Source organism: Aethina tumida, chromosome 3 (genome assembly GCF_024364675.1).
Source record: "Aethina tumida isolate Nest 87 chromosome 3, icAetTumi1.1, whole genome shotgun sequence".
NCBI classification, from domain to species: Eukaryota; Metazoa; Arthropoda; class Insecta; order Coleoptera; family Nitidulidae; genus Aethina; species Aethina tumida.
The window spans coordinates 20,600,086-20,621,099 of NC_065437.1; the positions used below are offsets into that span (position 1 = coordinate 20,600,086).

At 29.3% G+C, this 21,014-nt stretch overlaps 1 protein-coding gene across 1 annotated transcript; it reads left to right on the top strand.

Annotated features, from left to right (window-relative positions):
• The first annotated feature begins 1,918 nt into the window (after nt 1–1,918).
• Nucleotides 1,919–20,312, top strand: LOC109609055 (putative mediator of RNA polymerase II transcription subunit 8). The gene is made up of 3 exons (XM_020025674.2): nt 1,919–2,020; nt 17,369–18,058; nt 18,866–20,312. Exons 1-3 carry the CDS (start codon nt 2,003–2,005, stop codon nt 19,808–19,810), a joined length of 1,653 nt encoding a protein of 550 aa, XP_019881233.2. The 5' UTR covers nt 1,919–2,002; the 3' UTR covers nt 19,811–20,312.
• Nucleotides 20,313–21,014: the final 702 nt, after the last annotated feature.

A 21,014-nucleotide genomic window follows, 5' to 3' on the forward strand; every position in this document is an offset into this window, starting at 1 on the left:
AAAGTTATAGACAAGAACGACCATTAGAAATTCACTAAATTAAGTTTAAAAGTTTATGGTATAGCTATTTATAAAATACTAATAATAATAATGTATATTGTAATAAATTATAATATTTATATAAAAAATATGTTATTTAAATTTAACGACATTAAGTAACTAATTATATCACTAAGAACAATGCACTACTATATTTTTGAAAAAATATATTACTATGATTTATAACTTCTGAAACATGGCAATGAGCCATGTAGTAGTTATTATTTTGAAACACTGAAAGGAGGAACAATAAGAATGGTGTTGCGATCTGCAAGGCTGATTTTTTTGTGGTAATTACCCTTTTACTCCATAAAAAATAAACTATACAACAATTTAAACTTTAATTGTCTCTATTTAATTAAGAAGTATCACAAATACTATTAACAAAACGTACAACGTCAAAATTCTAATTTACAAAAATTACAATATTTATTTCCTCCGGCAATAGTTTTAAATTACTGTAATTTATTCTGAATCAATAAGAAACGTGGGTTTAACATCAATAAGAAACCCTCGTTTAGCTTTTGAATGAAATCATTTTAGTGTATCCTTCAGATAAATTTTGTAGTTTGATTTAATTGTAATTGTGTAAATATCCTTGATCTAACACATTACCAAACAATTAACTGTGAATATCCCGGAATAAGATCCTTTAGATAACACTAAACAATCTCTGCAGGATTCAGCATCCGTAAATTTAACACGAATTTACAAATTAAACTAATTAGTTATCGACTATAAATAATTGTTACATTAGTAGATGTTATACCTAATTTATTTAAATCCATCTTAATAAGACCATTAACATAATTATAGAATTAATACTGCATCTTTCCTAATTATTCTATTATTGTGACTTCCCAAAAATAAAAAATGTGTAATTTAAATTTAATTGTTCGTATTTAAGTGGTTATTTCAATCATTGTTTTAGAAGATTATATAAAGTTATTGAAAAAAATGCTATTAAGATATTAATTAAATATTATTTGGAACAATTAATTGTACATAAAATTAAAAAACAATAGATGTAAACTTGTAGAAATTAAAGTATTCAATTATTTCATATAAATATAAATATCATACAAGTTTTTTATTTTATAGAGACAATAAGTAAGTAACGATATAAAAAATACGGTTATGTAAGTTAATATCCATTATATTAATTATTGCAATTTTTCACTAATGCGGTAAATTCTTTAATAACATCTCAATTACTTAGAGGTTATAATTAAATGTGCATGGATGAATAATTTTTCTCATTGCTTTCTTGATTCCTCTCGATACGGTTTGGAACATTCCATTAAATTTCAACAGTAATTTGAGGTAATATGAAGAAAACGTCGATAATTTTGAAAGTAACTTAAACGTATTTGAGGCAGCTATTATAACTTGAAAGTAAAAATTACAAACAATAAAAATATATGTAATATACTATTATATATTTTAAACAATTATTAATTAAAATTTTGAAATAAAATGGGTAAATAAAATAGTTTATAACAATTTGACAATTTAGAAACGAAATGCATTTAAAAAGGACAATTAAAATAGACCACAGGCTTGCCAGCCTCTTATGTTCAATGATTTTTGTTAAATTAAAATTAACCTGATTAAAATCACGTGAACCCATTCGTCGAAATCGAAGTTTCATTCTTGTATGTCGGTATCTTGACCTGGAAAATTCACCGACGATTAATATTCAACCAATAAAAAGTGTCAAAATAATTGGCAAATCTTATGGCAATGCGTCAGTTATTTATTTTCCTCAGACGAAGACAACAAATGGATTGTTTCCCCTGCTAAACTGCGGAACGAGGTTATATATACTACGTGTGTTCACCTGAAGACATTCGAAGTGCACTCTCACTCTCAACAGTTTTGTAGTGGTTTCATTCAAGACTTGCGTGATTGTTCTATATTACTACTTGTTTGTGTCCCGATTGGATTAAGAACGCTCGAAGATATGAAGCTTTATAATACAGTGAGTAACTTACTTTTGATCTTTTTTTTTTAATTTAACGGACTATGAACAAGTATCACAATTTCACTCAGTATATTTTTATAAAATCCCTTTTAACCCGTAATTTATACTTTTTAAATTATGTTTTTATAATTTTTAGAAATTATTTATTTAATATTTAATTATGGCGTGTCCCAATTTTTAAAATGTTTATTTAATTTTATGTAACCTCTTTCAGGCATTTAATAAAGTACAAAACCTTAGACGAGATATGTAAAATTTTAATAATTTATAATAATTAACTATATTTTATTTATTCTCCTAAACATTTTTAGTGAGAACCATTAAAAAATAAAATAAATTAATTATACTGCAGAATAACATTGCAGAAAGTTAATTATTTAATTTTGTACTTGTGAACCTTTACATAACCTAAAAGTCGTATATGATATCAGTCATTTCCTTTTTGTCAAATTGGTCTACTAAACACCAAACATTATAATGAAAATATGCACGCACTTTTTAGTTCAATGCCCAGACAATTTTCTTATGCAAGAGGGACATAATATCGATAAATTACGTGATAATTAAAGTTGTTACATTTTCTTTTCGATGTAAAGATAATTGGTCATGAAGCTAATGTTAATCATATACGTAGTTTAACAAAAGAAATTGTAATTCCAATGCAATCGCGTCTAGATTAAATCATCTAAAACCAATTAATTTCGAATAAAACTTTTCCTGTAATAAATTTTGTTAGAAAATAAATAGTAATACCTTCAGGATATTGCTGGTTATAGTTATAATCATGAACTATTTGACCTTAACTGTTAAGACCATGACTTTAAATACTTTATTTTTTATTTTTTTTTTAAATATGTATGTATATTAAAAAACTTCATATTTAACAAATCTACAGTAAAAAAATGCTTCCACTAGTTGATACTTTTTGTACATTTTACACATTAATTGTATACATGTTATGAAATATTTTAACGTGCATATGTTTGAACATCTTGAAGGTTAGATGGTAAATTTTAATTAAAGATAATGGAAAGGTTACACTTCATTTATAGTATCGATATGATCTCTCTATTATCATGAAATTTCGGTTGAATAGTTTCTGACATCTTCATTATTATGAAAAATTCTGATGGCTTTAAACGAATTAAAATCTATTAATAGCTAAAGGATGGTTTCGCAACTTCATATCTTAAAGAAGGATATTCATAATGATAATTTTTATTCATTTAATTAAATAATCATTTCTTAAATATATATATTATCAGTTAACTATCAAATTGCACAATGCTAAATTATGAGATTCAACCGGATTTACATCCCTTTATTTAAAAAATGCAATTTTTGCATAATTGTCAAGGTGTTGCAAATATTGCAATAATATGTACTTGTACTTCTTATGACGCTAAACTAATTCACTTTCGATTAATGAAATTAATTAAAATATGGTGCAACCAAACGGTATACAGTAAACTCATTAATATTTCACAAAAACGAAAATACTTCTACCATTATATAATTGTACTCGTGTATTAGATTAATATTTTGCAATATAAAATAGAATCCAACAAAGTTCATTACTGTCAGAATTAGTTTTAATGATCTCTGAACATCTTCAATGAATGCAATAATGTAAACATTGCGCAATGAAATATTTATTAGCAAGTTGCAGTTGTTGAAGTTGTCGCTCTAAAGGTCTTCGTGACTGAGCAACAATAAAGATTTAGTAAGTGTGATGTTTTTTGCTTAAAATATATATATATATATATAATATAGATGTAGGTATATAACAATTTCCAAAAGACTACTTACTAAGAATTTCACTGTTTCGAATGTTTGATAAGAAATTAATTAATTAAGAAATTGTGATAGTTGTAAAATAGAGTGAACGAACTGTAACTATTTTAATTAATCCGAATGTCATACATTACTACATTTGTATAACTTTTCACATGTTCTATAGGACTTTCTACATTCGCCATGTATCAGTTGTTGTTTGCAACTTCTAGAAAACTGGCAAATTTTATGCAAGAAGTACATCATTTAAAATCTATCGGTCCATTCACTCCTAATTAAATTAAATCATTCAATAAAATACCGTACGTATTACCAGGATTAGTCGGAAATAGGATGTAAAAAGTTGCCGCTAGAATCACTTTTACTCGGCCAATTCCACATGCGGTCAAAAAAATTAATCCTGCTCCAGTTCTTACTCAGTTTCCTAGTCAGCTGCCCGACTTGTTTTCACTTATGCAACTGAAGTCGTCGATAGATCACTTTTCAAATTCGAATGCCAACATTCTCGCACGACAACTACTAAATCAAAACCACCAAACTAAAACGTTGGAATGTACTTGAAACTAAAAAATTATTGGAAAACACAGACATTAACTTTTTTTGAAATTTAATTGAGTTAATTCGTATTTAGTATCATTCTCTAATCATTGTTTGGGAAGCGGTAATTTTCTTAATTGTTTCATCTTTCGCCGACAATCTCGATTGTTCTACAACTTTTACTTTTACAATTAGTCGTGATTTCAATAGGACATATTATATTTAATTCTAGACTAAATTAATAATTGGTGGTCGTTGTTACACTCCACAGCATTCTGTATAATTTTAGTCGCCGGTTTTATTATTCCTGCGTTGGAGAAGGCTTAATTGGAAATAAGCGTTAGATGGTTACAACCAAGCATAGAATATAAATCGATTTGTTCTACTGAAAGTGAGAGGCAACCGACTTATTGCAAAAAGAGATAACTTCTTCTCAATAACGTGATGATGAAGTACAAAAAATTCTATTCGTAAAATATCCTGTCGCACTTTTAATTGTATAAATGCAACAATTTGTTCCTGTTGTTGCCTTTGATGTTCTTATTAGTGAAGGCTTGCATAAAGCCAGGTAATTTCACTTTTCACAATTTCAACTTTTATGAGGTTAAGTTAATACAGTGAATTCATAAATTGTTTTTAATTATGAAATTTTAAAGCTAAAAAACAATACATCATATATGTAAAAATACAATACGTTATAAGAAATGGCTATTTTATGATCTTGACACAATTTCGTCCCCATAAGTTATTATAATTAAATCTTTTTGCGTTAATTAAAACTAAGAGGACAGTCTTCGCTATTTATTGCATCCATTTGCCTCAGCATATGTAACATATTTAAACATACATACATTTAAATCTTTTGAAACGTATGTCTCACTATTATAATTTAATTAATAACAATACGCATTGTTAATTCTAATTAATTACATATAATAATGTATAGGAAAATTCAATATACGTATGCATGTTGTGTAACGTGAAAATTAAAATATTTTTAAAACAATGACCGTACATGTAACATCTTCAGTTCCGCTGTATTGTTGACTCGCTTTTACTGAATAACTTTCATCTTGAGTTAATTTTTAATTAGGCAATAATTATGGGACTGCGGACGTTTGATTCAAGGTTTATCATTTTCTGTTAATAACTTAAATCGCTATTTTATTGAAATTCTTCTACATATCGAGTTAATCCATCCTGCTATATATAACCAATATGAAGTAATATCGATTCCAATACGATTTAATATGTGTGAAATGTTTGAACTAGTTTTAATGAGGTAACCTTGCCAAGTTATGATATCTTGATGCAATGATAGGTGTATCTTGATCTTATTAATTATGTGTAAATTCTCATAATTTTTAATTGTTATGTCTCTTACGAAAAGTGCGTGAGTTTTCACACGACAGTTTTTATATGAAAAATTAAGGACAACACAATGAAAATAACATCCATTATAATTTTCGACTGCACAATAAAAATTAAAATATTATTTCAACGCTTTATTACCCTTCACACCTAATTTTCATAAAATTATACAATTTGAATCAAAAATTTTTTGTCGGTCATGTATAATTAATCCAATTCCCAAAGCTTTTACGTTGTGATAAATGGCTGCCATCACTTACTATCAAATTATAAATGTATAGTATCTTGAAAATTAATTGCAAATCGTTGCGAAAATAAGTGTGAAATTACATAAGTGATCTGAAATAGGTAAATATTAATAGACAAGATAGTTTTTACATGACGGATGCAGCCATGATGTAATAAAAGTGCTCTATATGTAACAAGAATGTTGTGAAGTTCCGAACAGATGATAAATTACAGCTATTTGCAGGGTGTAACTGGTGTTTACACAACTCAATTATAAAATATAAACTATATTAGTATGTGGATGATATAATTATATGTTAGATACTTTCATCATTGTCAAATTTTATGGACCAGAATTTGATTTATGTGATATACTTTCACATATCGATTAAAAATTATGCTAAAGAATTAATATTATTTTAATATTGACTTGTGCTGCGTCACCGGAAGAGAAAAACTTCATACCACGTGCTTTTCATATTTACGTAAGTCAATTAATATGACTCATACTTAGTTGCCCGATAACCAAGAAATAATTAATAATTAAACCAATTTCTAGATCCACGACACAATATTGAACGGTTCGGTATTGGCAAACACTTTTAGAAATTCGTTGCACAAATAAGGAACGTGAGGGAGTTGAATAATCGAATCGAAATTGGTAATTTTGTTATTTATAACATTGACTATGTAAACAATGTCCGTTTATTGAGCTGCATTTACCATGAATTAAACTCTGATTGTGAATTAAAAATGTTTATTCGAAACCTCACAACTGAACACGACTTTATGTGTATTATTATTAAAGTGTAATGTTACAGTATTATGTAAATTTACTATGAATTTATTGAATGGTAATATTTGAAAGGTCATGCACTGGTGTTAAAAAAAAAACAGTATGATATAATTTATTTTGATTGAAAGGCCATGCCACACCCCCCTGGATGTGTATAATTAAAACAAAAAAATCTATTCTGTATTTTTGTGTTTCATCTAAGTCGTAATTGCATAGTACTCTTTGCATAACCTTACTACATAACTTCATGTAAAAACAATAAGTTAGATGCAATTGCGTAAAGTTCACAGTTTTTCTCCACAAGTATAACAACTTGACCTATTTGTATTTCTTGAACTCTTTTACTTTTTAATTAAGTTTAGTTCGTTTCAGACTTGAACGTTACAAATAAATCAACAAACCTTGAATTTTTAAATTATACAACTATTTTATTTAGTTGATTATTTTATCTAATAGTTAATCAAAATTATTTTTTATTATTAATAATAAAGATAAAAAGATTTTAATTATTGTGTCTATTTATTCATTCAAATAAACAATACGTTGCTTGTGATAAACAATACAGGTGTTTATAAAACATAACGGTTTTATTGAAATGTTGTATTTCCATATTTGTTTATTTGTGGTATAATCGTTATAAAACAATAAGATGCAAACAATCCATACAAAATATAAATACTAACTGTAACAGAAAATTGTTTATTTTCTTAAATTATTCATTAAATTTAAATTAATGTTAATTAAATTTGGGACAACAAAACACTTTTTTCCACAATTCACTTAATAATATAATTATTGTAATTATCAAACCAAAATCACGTGAAATTTGATGCTTAACCCACATCATTATACAGTGATTATCACGTAATTAAATTAAATACTTGCAGCTTCTGTTACACAATGAAGTAAATGTTAAATGTGAAGATGCACCTGTTGTCAGAAAATTAAGAAATTAACCTGAATATAATAGTGGCATACGTCTAAAAACTTACATATTAAAACCAATTAACGCATTTTTGTTAATGTGGGAATTAGCAAACTTTCTCTATTCATAACTTCTTTTATAATATGAACGTGGTTTTTGTATCTCACTTGGTTTTATAAAATATATCATGGATTTTATTAAAGTTAATTGACATCTGTATGTAAATAAGACTGAGGATCCCATAAAATTTGGTTTTTAAAATCGATGTTACGTATAACAAACTTTTCAATATGCCCCAATATCTTTACATAATAAATAAAGAATTATAAATAATTTTTATTTATTGATAATATAAATTTATAATGGGTTACTTTAGAATGTAAAAATAAACTACAGGTGACTACAAAAAATTGATAATAATTTTACATTTACATAATTTTATTATAATAAGTAAGCTTAATTATGACCATTTCATAAGTGATCATTGTATGAATGTATGTCAATAGTGAGTTTTATGTGACATATATACTATATAATACAATAAATATGATAATAAATGTTGTTTTAAGTAGAATAAAATATCTTAATTTATGTCCTGCACAACAACCCCACTCTGAGTTCAATGACAATTCGTTCCTTCTAACCAGAAGCTGATCACGTATTACTAAAACCAACACAGGTGAATTGGGATAATCTTCTATCAAATCATCTTTCATAATAGGCTTAAAACATATCGTAGATATTCTACGAATGTAGTTGATTATATGTTATATTATTATTAAATAAGCCTTGTTGAAACACTGTCTAGATTTATCGCGATATCGACTGTCGATTTCAAACAATCATTAACAATTATGAATTATGAATGGAGATTAATTCAGCCATTGAACGTTGTTTAAAAGAGAAAATTAATTGTTTTCAGTAGGTTCTTCCTTTCATTATAATATCACGTACGATAGTTTTCCGAAAGTATAGGTCATAGTTCCTTTCGATGAAAAATGCACAATTGAAGTGAAAATGTACATTTGTGGGAAACTGTTAATAATATAATCTTATCAGAAATCATTGTAGAAAGTGGCGAACGTAAAATTATAAAATTATAGATGTTTAACTACACAATATAGGCTTGCATATATTTTTTAATAAATTATTTTTTGTAATATTGGTGATGCAAATGTTAATGTTAATGTTAATTTGTGACCTCTTTGAAACTTCACTTTTAGAACAGATGGTTGGTTTAACACCATCATTCAAAGTACTTTCGATGGCCATAACGCAATGTAGTAAATCATTGAGCTTTAGATTGTTTCCACAGATATTCAAATAATAATTTGCATGTTATTTATATGTAATAATGTCGAACGGGTTTGCTTTTACTTAATTGACATGAATCGACAAAAATGATTTTGTATAAAGTGTAATCCGGAATGGTTCTAGATGAATAACTTTGAAGTAAAGTAATGTCAAAAGATTCAAATCAGACCGGTAAAAATTTCATGCAGTTTAGTTTTAATATGAATATTTTGCCGCATTTCTAATTTATGGTAATAAGAGTTGTGAGTAAAGGTTAATACTAAATTAGACCATTTTGTGCACCACAAAATTCTATATAATATTATTTTGTTACACCAACCACACACGAATACGTGTTCGTTTCACTGTAATTATTTAAATGAAAATGTTACAAGTATGCACTAGACTTATGATTATCACAAATTATTTCAGATATATAAATAAAACTTTTAAATACATACATATTACGGTCAGAATATGTTATTATTGACTCGAGCTGGTTTATTTTAATTATCTATCATCGGATTAAATTACAAATTTAAAACTTAATAGTAAAGGCACGTGTAACGCAACAGAAATATTTAATAGAACTGGCATCTAAATTAAATTGAATAAATTCAGCAGGTTCGTTGCTTTATGTACCGTTGACGTCTCTGATTATGATATTACAACTATTTATTAACACTGAATTTTTTTTAAACTCTACATTACTACAACTACTGTTACTTTATGTTATATTAAAAGTATAAATTGTACTGTAATATGTACTCATTAACTTTAATAGAAAGTGTTTAATTTCACAACATTTTACAAATGTACAAGATTGCCTAAATTAATTAATTATCATACATAATTCCACACGGTTCAAAAAGTGAATTAAATTAAAACGCACAACACATTTTGGAGATACTTACCTAAATTTATATTTATTGACGATTTTCAATTTGATTACTGAAATGAAATTTGAATTTTTATGGTCGATTGGACAAACCTATTTAGTCTGTATCCAAATATTACTACCATAAATTTCTTTTTTCTTTTAATATGACAAAAGTACACTTCATTTCGTTTCAATTAACCCACTTATGTTCAGATATTAGTTTAAATTATGCCAAATAATAAATATTATAAAATTAAACAAGTATTTATAGTTTATAAACCTTTTTTTACATTTGATTTAATTATTATGCAAGTGTAACACCCAGTAATATCTGTATATCATTCAAAATGACAAAACGAAATGGTATTTCATAAATTTGCATACCTATGTGTATACGAGTGTTATTTGTCATCTCGTGCATCATAATGAAGACAAATTAGCAGTCCCCATAACAAATTTGCCGCAACAGCTCTGCGAACAATAAAACAAGTGTATCCATGAAAAACGACACAGTTTTCGTCTGAATTTTGTAATAAAATAATTATTTAAGCAAGTGTTGGCGCAAAATTACTCGTGAGAACATGTGCCATTAGCCGGCATTGTTCAACTGGAATCGAACTACTGACCTTTGCTGATGCAATTGCCGAGTTGTGCAACCAGAATGCGACCTGGTACAGATGCGACTCGTTTAGCATATCGAAATATTGGAAATGTACGGTGTTACGGGTGGTCGTTTGCGTATGAACATTAAAACATGGACATTAACTAAACCGGGGACTAATTTATTTACATTGGTTAGTGCCGAGAACTACTTTTACCAAAAAAATTAACGATATACGATTTAATTATGGCAACCAATCGATTTCTCCACCATCTTGTTTATCTCTTTCATTACATTACTATTACATTAAACATATATACGTATTTAAAAGGTTCAGTGACTTAAAATGTAAAATTTTATCTTTCTTAAGGTTAAAATTACTTCGATAATTCGAAACATGACCAGGAAAAAGCTCGACTGATCAAGTTATTAAATAAACCACAAAATAATTATTACTGAAGGTCGTCGGTCATATCTTAGCAACTACTAATAGAGTAGGAATAGAAAACGTGGAACACATTTTTAAATTCCTAAGGTTTATATTTTTAATTTATCAATAAACCTTATAACTTCAATTTGGTTGAACAAATGTCAATAAACTTTTTCATAATGAATAACTTTTCTTCAATCTTATATCATTGTATTATTATTTTATATTTTATGCCCTAATATGGCCACTTTTATATATAAAATGTACACATTTTGTTTTGTTAATTTATTTGTTTCCTTTTAAAGTATATAATCACAGACATTCATCGAAATCTTACTAACAACGGAATTAGGAATTCCCTCTAAAAATAGACTTGTATGTAAATTAATTATGTACATATATTATGAGGAAGTTTAGTTCAAAATCTTAAGGCATAATTTAATAGATTGGAAAGTTTAAATGAAATTATTTTTTTACGTTCGAATTTTATATGTTTTAAAAATTTAAATAAATTACTTACAGTATAAAAAATTATTGTAATAATAATAATGAGAGCATTGTATCACTTCAAAATCTTAAAATTTAAGATTTTTCATTTCAACCTAGCAGAGTAAATAGAAATCATAGAATAAACTGAATTCTGAAACTATAAAAGATTTTATAATTTCATCAATGACAGTATCTTCCATTTATATTCTTCAAAGTAGTATTTTTTATATAAAATGTATATTTTTCTGAACAGTGGGACTGATAATGGTGAAACATTTTTTGTATTTCAAAACAAAAAACACAAATCCGTCTGCTTAATTAAATCAGTATGTAGTAAGTTGCCAACTAATCTGACTCAGTCTTTGATTTTGTGTTAACACAAGTTATAAATTGTCGTTCGAGGAACCATATTATTAAGGTGTGGTACTGTGTGTGTTTTTCGTCGTATAGCCAATGGTCATGAGCACGACCATACAAAATGTATAATATCAAAATTATATACTCGCTGTAGTGAAAATTGTCTAATTTGGATCTAAGTTCAATGGAATTCACATTATATAATCGTAGAGAAATTTCGTTCCATATGGATGATTATGAACCAATAAAGTGCTTATAAACCATAAGAATATAGACCTTTCCACAACAACTACTGCTTTCAATTTATACTAATTCATTTTTCCTCAATGTATATTGTATTACTAGGAAGTTGGTGTTAAGATATTTTGTTGCGGAAATAATCCAGTGCTAATTTGTATCCGTTACAATTTATTATATATATAATATTCTTATTACTTGGTGTCCACAATTTACACAAGTTTTACATAAATCCACAAGTAGTAAAATTATGCTTCATTAGTTTTTCTTTGTATAGTAATTGAATAGGCCATTGTCATGAAAATATATTTAAAATTATGCAAGACTTTATTAGTACTATTAATAGTACTTCCACTAATGCAAAGTCGTGAAACTGGAATAGTCTATAATAAAATAAAATCTCCGTACAACAAAATCACGGATTAACACCAAATCCGTGAACAAACCAATGGCTACCAGACAGGCAACTATGGTCTTCAGAGAATCGGTCTGCTGCGTCACTCACATCCTTTTTAAAATCGCCAGCAAAAACTTAATTGTGGGACGTGATTAAGCGTACCATACGTATTGATCTTTACAAACAATACCGGTAAAAAAAAGCGATCAACAAGCACATTATTATTAATAGCTCGTTCTAATGCAGGCAAAACCGCGAATCACCAGGTGAAGGACATTATTGAAAGGCGTGGACTCTTACTCCGTACTCCGAATCGTACCAAAACAGTAACGCGGAGAAAGATTCAAGGCAAGACCAGTCTCCGTATTTTGTTTACTACCAATTAACATTATGAAACACCTCGTCGAAAAATTTAACCGGAATACATAATTTAAAACGAGGAATCCGGTACCACCAACAAATTATTTTATCTATTTTTATTTGGCTATTAAATAATATGTTGTTTAAATTTATTGCTTTCACACGTTTACTTACTGATGGTAATTGAGATGTGGCCAATCTGTTGTCAGTCAGTGGTTTTAAATATTAATAGACTGTCAGGTTTCGTAATATGTAGACAAATTGGACTGATTTGAATAATGTGATGATTCAATTAATAACTTAAGTTTTGAGTTATCAAATGAGTTGGAAATGCGTTCACGTTACCGTACACTATCCTTGATGTTATTTTTGTCCTACTGATTTATTATTGTTGGTTAATTATTGCAGGTACTTGCAAAATTGTTGCAATACTTATTCGTGGTTATGTTAAATTTAAGATCAACGAACTCATAAACATGGTTAAATGTACTTTTCATAAAATGAATGTTTTAAGGGGGAGTTTGGGGTGCGCCAAATAAATTATAATCTAATTAACTAATCTTATAATATCTACAAATAATAATTATTTTATCAGCTTCAGTAATAATAAAAGTTAATATAAACAATTGTTCTGATGGTCACGTATTAATATAATTTAATCAGTCATGCAATACGACATTAGAAGGAATGCAATCACCAATAGTTTTCATTTTCAGCATGCACCTTTGTTTTCATTGTCACGTTCAACAAAAACATAATATCACTCCATATGAAATAATTTATGGAACCAGTTTGAATACTCCGCATGCTTGTATTGTTTGTAATCAACACGTATGAGTAAAAACAATGCGGTCTCTATTTACATACGTGTTGCAAAAGAACTACCGTGTCTGGTTGCGACAGTAGCGGATAGAAAAGAAATGTATCAATTACCGGCGACGAATTAGAATTAAAATATGCAATTCTTTTCCATTGCGAAGTAGCCTCTACTTTCCAAGTAACATTAACATTGTAAAAATCATGGTGAAGGTTAAATTACGAGAGTTGTTAATTAATATCTTTAAAATATACTTTAATTAATTAGAAACAATTCAGCACACGGATTAAATTTTAATAACGATTTTTTTATAAATTGAATTATGTCGAAAACTTTAACTTTTAATTATTTTAATTATTACTTTTCGAACCCATATAATAATTATTATTAAATGTATACAACTAATTGCTAATGATTTGATTAACTGTTAATATAGATATCATTTATCATAACTAAATATAAGGAAACCTGACAGGCTTATAAAGTCTTTAGAATAATTAACAAGTGTTTAAATTGATCAGTTTTGAATGATAAATTATGATTAATGAAATCACATTATTCTTCTCAACAATAATCTGCGGCTTTATTAACATTGAAATGCTGAAATTTCTAATTTAAAATAAACATTCACATATTGAACAATAAAAATGGTACTAGATGACCTTAAACGAAAGGAAACAAAAATTTATGTTAAGTTTCTTAAAACAATTCCTAAGCAATTTAGCTATAATTGTCTTTTGCAACGGGTTGTTTTCTATTTTGCAACAATATTCTAATTATAGTAATGTTTATCAATCAATAATCTTAATCGCCGTTCGTTGAATGCAAAACTTGATATATTATTATTATTATTATTATTATTATTATTCTGTTTAATTTGTTAAATATATGTATTTAGTATTTAAATCCTTTCATCTTATATGAAGGTTAAATAAATTTGTGCTTTATTGGAAATGCGATAGGCACATATGAAAGGAAAAACAAAATTCGCACATTTGTTTCCATTGTGATGCTAATTGATGACTTTTATGAATGACTTTTTAATTTCACTAAATTACTGAAAAAAAAACAATTGCCCATTGTTTTAACTTCTTGTGATTTTAAATGTCAATTAAAACGGTTTACGTTTAGGATTAAGCAAGAAAGAAACACACTAAACTTAAATAACGTCTTTGATTTTGATGCTAAATTGCGATTGCATCTCTTTACTTTTAACAAGGTATTTCCATTGTCGTAATTCCAGAGTTACATTAGCTTGAAGCCCCCAAATGCGTTCTGTAGTCGAATAAACATTTTGCACCTTAATCCTAAATGTTAACTTTCTATCTGAAAGTCTTTGTTCATTTTTCGCAATTTATTTGAGTGAATAAAAATGAAGATCAAAGATTTTTATCAATTATTTAGTTTATCTCCAATTTTATGCCGGCATATATTGTCATAAATTTAATAGGGTGAAACTAGATCCTTCTAGATGTGAATATAGACTGCAACAAAATTGAAGTAACTTTACTAAAAATAAAATTTATTTTTATTTTGTTATTGATTTATATTTGATTATATCTAATTCTCTTAATATTATGTACACCCAATTCTCTCAGAAATGTATAATAAAAAATAATTAAAAAAAAAAATTAAATAAAATGAATTCAACTGATTGCATTTATTGAAATCAGTTTACAGTAGAACTTCAGAAATGCAAACTTTCTGGCATTAAGGCGGCGAATTAAAAAATGTTCGCTCTCTAATTTCTAATTGCTCGTCACCGTGCATTTAATTTGCTCTCGTGTGTATCTTCGAAACATTTAAGTCCTCATTCAAAATCCGGTCACACAAGAATCAGGAAAAGCCATAAGTCGCAAAGTTGTTCGATTTCTTTTGCCTTTTGAAGTGAACGTTGCTGCTCGACTGTCATAGAGGCGTGGTGATTTGCGAGGCTGATAGACCGCGAGATGTCTACACACAAAGAATCGTGAACAACCTACAGGTCAGCAGATTTTGAAACCGATAATATAACCCACTGATTCACTTATTGAAAGTAAACGTTATTTAATAATGGATGCATAAAAATTGTATTGTTTTCCGATTGTGTGTGTGTGTGTGTGAGGCGGCGTGGGATCCTTCAGTGGCGGATGAAACTGAACGTTCTAGTATTATTATTATTATAGACCCAATTCCAAGAAACTAATTGGCTAGGCGATGTGGTTGTACGTACCTGATTTTATTACATAATCAACTTCTTATTAGTAGTCATTAAAAATCAGTCGATGTTGATATATTGATTATGTGCGTCGTACATTATTTCAAGAAAATCAATACAATTCCAAAAAATAATTAACAATATCGGTAGCTGGTAATTCGATTCTAGGATCAGTTTGCGTTTCAGTTTTCGTAACCAACGACCAAATAAATCGGACAGTTAATAGCGTATAACTTTCTTTAATAATTCGAAGCCATACCGTCTGAAAAACACGACTTGAGACGTGGCGAAATCATGATAATCTAAATAGCAATTGCAGATAATGCATTTTGTTTGTATTCGAATATCGGAATTAATTGTGCCTGATGGGCGATCCTGGCTGCGCGTTACCTTCAAGGAAAAAGGTGTGCACATGTATTCCTAATTAGAATGTGTGTCAGATTCATTCTATTATCTGCAAATAGAGGATCAACTACCGGTTCTTTCACAATGTTCACTGTGCTTATTTAATACTTGTATAATTACGAACAAAATAGAAACTGACGGCGTGCAATGTTTTTGCAAATACATTTTCCGGTCACTTATTTTGAAATGCCATCTACTGTTTATTTGGAACTATGTGAAGAAATGAAATTATTATACAGATGTAGTATCATGAATATTAAGAATAAAGAGATGAACTGAAGCAGTTAAATCTCATTTTGTTATTCTTGATATTTTAAAGTTACAATAATATTATGCCCATTATTAATGTGCAAAAGACTCTTCATCCTCACAAATTAATTATATATTGTCTCATTTACATAAAATCTAGTGAATTTACTGTTAGTTTATATCTGTAGTCAACAAATAGAAGTGTATTGTCCTTGATTGAAATGTTGTAGATCTATCGTTTATATATTGCCATCGTACCATCTACATAGTTATTCAAGTACACATAAGATGTTCAAATGGCAAAACACAGATACAGATCTAAATCTCACTTTAGATAACATCACAAAGAATTAATGCTGCAATTAAGATTTTCATTCCTTTTGCTTCTTTCCCCACGTGTATTGAATTTTGTTTTAAAAAAGTTTGTCCTTATCAACTGACTTTTTTATTAATACTTATTAGGACTTTCAACAGTTTACGTAATATAATCTTATCGGACAATGCATATTTCAATTCCATGCTATTGCTTCTGACCCCGATAAAATTTGCATAATTTCTATATTATTCAACAAATGAAGCAAAATTTGCGTGGGAAGTCTACATGGTCCAATAAGTTCTACATCTGAAAAGTCAATTTGCTATGAATTGCATATCGACTATTTTGAATCCGTACAATGAAAAATATTCACATAATGCAGTATAATTAATGATTGCTAAAACATTAATGAATTTTATTGCTGCTTATAACAAAAGTTATTGCTTATATTTTTACATTAACTTAATAGTAGTGAATCTTTATATCACATTAATATATTAATCATTTATGTGTTCTGACATATGCTATTATAATTTTAATCCAGCATTATTAGGTGTGTATGTTTTTTTACTTGAAAGATAATACGTGCAAAACCTACACAGACATGTGACAATAGATGGTTTCCATTGCTAAATTGATTAATACATTATTTTCTTCTTTTTGCAGTGGATTTCACTCCTTATAATTGGAGCTGTATTCCTATGCACAACAGAAGCTAGAAGAATACGGGTTCAACCAGTCCAGGATGAGCAAGAAGACGAGTCCGTTCAATACTATGCGGCCGAGCCACAGGAAGACCGTCAGCAAGTAGTGTTGGTATCCTCCGCCGATCAATACAATGGTCTTTACGGACAACCCACTGCTTCACCCCGCGTGGCACAAGAAACCTATATACCAAGGGGCCACACCAAAGCCTCCTCGTTGCAAGTTAAACAAAAAGAAACTGCAAAGGCACCCCCAGTACAAACCATTAGAAATTACAACAAAGTTAACGATGATGGATCCTTCACCTTCGGCTACGAAGCAGCCGATGGAAGCTTCAAGGAGGAAACCAGAGGCACCGACTGCGTTGTAAGGGGCAAATATGGTTATATTGATCCAGATGGCAACAAAAGAGAGTTCACATATGTATCTGGAAACCCATGCGATCCCAACGCGCCGAAAGAAGAACAAGACGACGTACCCGAATCCGAAAGCGTTGAACAGGACAATGGTCCAGCGAATTACCCCACCAGGCCGATCATCCCTATTAGACCAGTAACACAAGCACCAAAACCTGCTGTTACTCTGTTCCAAAATACCTATAATCAGGATGAGGAAGAACAACCTGAGCCAGAACAGCTTCTTAAACCACAGGTAAATTTACTTTTTATAAATAATTATTAATTAGACTTACAACAATAGAATATAATATGCAATTTATAATTAAATTTCTAACAAATAACAGCGTAGAAAAAAAAATTGTTTTAACAATATTATTTTGGTAAAACTAAGAAATCCATGTTTAAATTCAATTGTTTATTACAAGTGTAGTTTTCTATTAATTATAATCCTGCTGAGAACAAGTTGTATAAGTGAAAATTATTTTTTATAAGTTGCTCCACTTAGTTTCAGTATAATAGTTTACATATAATTTATAATTAAATTCCTAACAAATGAAAACAGAAAATACATTTCTCTTGAGAATATTATTTTGGTAAAACTAAGGAATCCATATTTAAATTCAATTGTTGTGTATAACAATAGATCATTTTATGGAATTAAATAGTGTTGTAATTATTAATTATAACTTGGCTGAGAACAAATTATTTTACATTTGTGAAAACTTAATATTTTTATTAGTGACTACTTAAATTGCTCAAGTTTTCTATACATTTCTTTTAAATTCTGCTGTAGTACTATACAAATCGACACTTTCATTTTATGAACCTATATTATGGCAACAGCTTGTTTCCAATGGACATTACGACAACTTTTCCTCTTATTTAAATGGTAGAAAGTAAACTATAAAACTTTATTCGAAGAAATTAACAGGATTACAGAAACGTCTTAATAAAATAAAAAATTATGATGCTCTTGTTACATATATTTAGTGAGTTTCAAGAAAAAGTATATTATGCTTACATAAATATTAATTTGCGTACCATGTTTTTTTAATTTTAGCCTGTTCGTCGACCAACTTACATCACCCGTCCCCAATATTTGGACCAATCACCTGCTGCCGAACAAGACGACATCCCACAATACAAACGTCCCATTATTCCATCTACAACACCTGCTTCAGTAATTTATCGTCACAGCGTAACCCCAGTGACCATCACTCCAAGACCACACACCGCATCGCCTTCTCCATCGACCAGACCACAACTACCTGCTACTACCTACAGGCCTCAACTGTTGCAAGTTGCAGTTACTCCAAGACCATCTTTGTTATACACCAAGCAACTATCTGCTTCACCAGCTCCATCCACAATCTCTCCTCCAAGAGGCAGTGGAAACGTTGATTTTGACTCTGAGTTCCAAAGATTCCAACAAGAGAACAGTATTGTATCGTCAACACCAGCCACCATCACCAAGGCTTCCACCAAGCCCGCTTCTGTGAAATCACCAAACTCCGGCAATGTATATTCCTCTGCTTTAGTTTTCGATCCTTCATCAGGACAATACAACACTCAGCTGTACCAGACTCTTCCACAAACCGAAGGCGATTTCACCTTGAGTCAAAGAATCCAACCTTACGTCCATCAGCCACAAAGACAAGTAGTGAATATCCAACAACTTCAACAACAAAGCCCTCTGTACTCTCAAAGTCTGAGGCCCCAACCAACTCCATCCCAATTGCAAAGCACGTTATACCAACCAACTCCAACAAGGCCGTCTCCACAGGCCGCCTACCAACAACAACAAGCTGAACTTCAATTCCAGAACTCAGCCCAGCTGTACGCCCAACAGCAGAGAGTCAGAACCCAATCCGTCCAACCATCAAGAGCTGCAACAACTGTACAACAACAGCAGCAACCAGTCTACTACATCCAGCCATCTCAACTGGAAGGATTGGCATCCAGTCAGATAGACGCCTTTCTGAGAGGACACAACATTCAGTTCTAGATTTTACGAGTTTAAGGACAATTTACGCTTCGGACTCAATAAACGTGAGGGCAAAACAGTGACCTCTATCGGCATGGTAGTGAAAGTGTAACGTGCTCGTTGTCTTAGAAATACGGTCACGCCTGCCTTACATAACCACACATAATGAACGTACGAATTAAAACATCACAAGGTGGTTCATTTCACTTTTCTAATACGTGGTATCTTTACCGATCTGTTTTGCTTTCATCAGTCGGGTAGAGTCATTGTCATTCTTTTCAAGGTCGCATTTGACTCCGACGACATTGGTAACCTTGCCAAATAAAAACAAATTGCTCCTATTTATCTCATACTATTTAGGATTGAGTGCCTTATTAAATTATCATATTATTTTTTTTACTATTCTTTGCGGAGATGACTGCTGTTTAATTTGTATATAACATCTACGTCCTTAGTCCTCTTAACAATGTAAAAGTATTATTATATTATATCTGTATTTTGTACGTAAGTATGTGTATACAATAAAATTTAAAATACAACAAGACTTTTATTGATAAATAAATCAAATTTTAAGTGCCATCTATCTTTTAGTAATGCCAGAGTCACGAACACACACAGATAATTACGTGATGAAAAGGAGAGGTGTGTAATACCAATGCCAAGATAATTAAATATTTTTAAGAACACCATATATATCAAAAACTTACACTTGGAAACTTACAATTTAAGTAGAAATATGATGGCCAACTTTTATGTTTTAGATGAATTTAAATAGTTACGAGATTATAAAATTTAAATTTTTTATAACTGACAATACGCACACACACATTTTTAATAAAAGGTACTAACAATAAAAGAAATCAGTCTATTTATCTACCATACTAGTCTCCAAAATAACAACAAAAAACATTATACTATTTAGATTTAAATCTCGCACACGAGTCCTGAAATAAACGTAATCTTATTTATGGTTACAACAGATTATGTGAGACGGTGAAATGGAAACGCTACTTTCTTTTTATTTTCCTTATACACTTTTAGATGGTAAACCTAATGCATTTCTGGAGTGAAATTAATCTGTAGCACCGAATTAATTTCTAATAAAATTTTCACTCTTCCTACATACGTGTAAACGTGTGACATTGTGAATCTTAATGCACCTACTAATAATTATCCACCTGATTATTTCGTAATTATACAATTATAAAAGTAGCAACCAAATATA

Excerpts from the sequence above, each read along its gene's own strand:
- LOC109609055 (XM_020025674.2), top strand. Across the intron at positions 18,059-18,865 it reads AACAGCTTCTTAAACCACAG|CCTGTTCGTCGACCAACTTA; the intron begins GTAAATTTACTT and ends TTTTAATTTTAG.